Source organism: Notolepis coatsorum, assembly GCF_963971535.1.
Source record: "Notolepis coatsorum genome assembly, contig: SCAFFOLD_1224, whole genome shotgun sequence".
Classification (NCBI taxonomy): domain Eukaryota; kingdom Metazoa; phylum Chordata; class Actinopteri; order Aulopiformes; family Paralepididae; genus Notolepis; species Notolepis coatsorum.
The window spans coordinates 20,001-22,500 of NW_028174454.1; the positions used below are offsets into that span (position 1 = coordinate 20,001).

The window sequence follows — 2,500 nt, forward strand, 5'->3', positions numbered from 1 at the left end:
ACAGACCGCAGGACCGCTGCTCTGCCAGGTGAGCTGAAGCGCCGAATGAAAATCATGGCGGATTACTAGGGCGGTTACATAATTCCGCAAGCTCTGCCGCTCCGCTCTGCGGTTGCCGCACCTGCCGCGGGGCATGTCGCAGCCAATCAGGGAAAACGCGGAAGCAAAAGCAGCACTGCTGCGCTGTTATTAAACAATAGGCCTCCAGGAGAGACGGTCAACTCTGAGTCCGCTTCACATTGAAAGTGATCTCACAGACAAACTTAAAGCAGAAAAGATCATTGATGCGGCGAAACGTCAATTTTTTTTGTTGCATTAAGGTAAGACAAATGGTTAATCATATTGGATGCCTTCATTTGAACAATTAATTTGCACTATATGAAATGAGTGGGGCTCGCTGTAGACGCGGGTGTGTGTATTGTATGAAATCAGAACCTGGACAGCACCGTTTGCGTGCAAGCAAAAAAGTAAAAGGGAACATTTTGTACGCTCCGCGGGAGGTCCATCCCATAATAGCCTACCCTAATGTCCAGCTCACCCACCTATGCCTGTTGGGACGTTAGATCCTAATGTGAAAAACGGTGATTTTATATGTCTGCACTTTATGTGCTCTTTTTTCTGTTGTGAAGCACTTTGAGCTGCAGTTTCTGTATGAAAGGTGCTAAACAAATAAAGCGTATTATTATTATTATTATTATTATTATTATTTCATGTTTTTAACAATGCATGAAGGATTGTGTATTACTGCAATTATTTCTTTTTAAAATTAATCAAAGGGGTTAAAAAACGTCGGTCGTGACTTAATGCCTCAGTGGGTCCCGAGTGGGGTTTGGTTTGGATTTGAACGATTCCGGTTCCGATTCCGATTCTCCATTTTCGATTCCTGTTCTAAACGATTCTCGATTCCGATTCTTTGAGGTGCAAAGGTCAAAACAGGTCACAGCTTATTTCGCAGGAGATTATTTTTATTTTTTTTATTTAAATGTTTTATTATATACTATTCACATTGTCAGTTGACTTGATACAGTTTAATTTGGTTGCTGTACTGTAACTAGGGTATTAATTAACAAAGTAAAAAATATATATAGGAACCGGTTCCTATTAGAGAGAGAGGGGGGAGGAGGGAGAGAGAGAGAGGGGGGAGAGAGAGAGAGGTGGGGGGAGAGAGAGAGAGGTGGGGGGAGGGAGAGAGGGGGGGAGGAGGGAGAGAGAGAGAGGGTGGAGAGAGAGAGGGAGCGGGGGAGAGAGAGAGAGAGAGAGAGAGAGGAGAGTGAGGGGGAGAGAGAGAGAGAGAGAGAGAGATTAGAGAGAGAGGGGGAGAGAGAGAGAGAGAGAGGAGAGAGAGAGGGGGGGGGGAGAGAGACAGAGACCTAACAGCGTTCGAGACAGGGGAGGGTAGAATTGGACGATACGAAATTAGGATGGGAGAAAAAATTGAAAATGAGAGAAAAAGTAGATAAAAAAAAAAAAAAAGTAAACCGTGGGTCCCTCCCCCCCGAGGCGAGACCCGTTGAGAACCACGTGCTCCGGCGCCGCCGGTCCAACAGAGGTCCTGAGCCTCGGCGCCGGCGACCCACCTGGCTGGAAGACGGACAGGCTGCCGTCCGTGTGTCCGAACACCAGCTTGCCCTTCTTGGAGGGGTGCCAGCGGAAGAGGCAGATGTCCGACAGGAAGGAGTGCGCCTCCTTGTGCACCGTGACGCCCGCCTCCGCCCCGCTGGGCACCCAGACGTAGAGCGGGCCGCGCTGCGAGACGAACGCCACGCCGTCCGACGAGTTCCAGCACCAACTGAGCGAGGCTGGGGTGCCTGTGGGGAGGAGAGGGCACACACACACACACACAGTCACACACATGCAGGTACCGCCCTCTTGTGTTCAAAAGGTGTAACTTCATACTGGATATATATTTTTTTGTAATGGACAATGATGGAAATCAATTCAAATAAAAGACTTGTCGTTGACTCAGTTTAAAAGTATAGTGAAAAGCCATTTCGTTTTTCTTTGATTTAGTTGAATGGAAAGTTCCTGTATATGCTGACGATGGCACCTGTTACTGGTCTGTTCTGCCCTGCTCTACCTCTCCCTGCTCTACCTCTCCCTGCTCTACCTCTCCCTGCTCTACCTCTCCCTGCTCTACCTCTCCCTGCTCTACCTCTCCCCGTCCCTGTATGTTTGTTCTAGGGCTGTCCCCAACTAAGGATTTGGATGGTCGACTAGGATTGGCCAAAATGTGCCGTTAGTCGACTATTGGTCGACTTAAAAAAAAAGAAAAGAAAGAAAAAAAGTATAATATTTTTAAACTTTTTTTATTTTTATTTATTTTTTTATCATTCCATTTGTGCTGTGGGGGTGCTTAATGTCTGAAGGAGTCGACTGAAGGCGTCTTGTCCTCTGCAAAAGCATGCAATTGGTCCACTGATGGATACATCTTGATATTTGTCTAGTCTAGTGTGTTCATTAGACGGGTGAAATCCTCTTTCAGTGCCTCTGTGCCTGTTTT

The 2,500-nt window shown here is 47.0% G+C and overlaps 1 protein-coding gene across 1 annotated transcript in view; it reads right to left on the reverse strand.

Annotated features, from left to right (window-relative positions):
• wdr17 (WD repeat domain 17) overlaps positions 1-2,500 on the reverse strand; it is a gene marked incomplete at both ends in the record, with an annotated part of 35,608 nt that overhangs the window by 18,998 nt on the left and 14,110 nt on the right. The window contains 1 exon segment of the mRNA XM_084338586.1: positions 1,578-1,808. Coding sequence (XP_084194712.1) covers positions 1,578-1,808 — 231 coding nt within the window.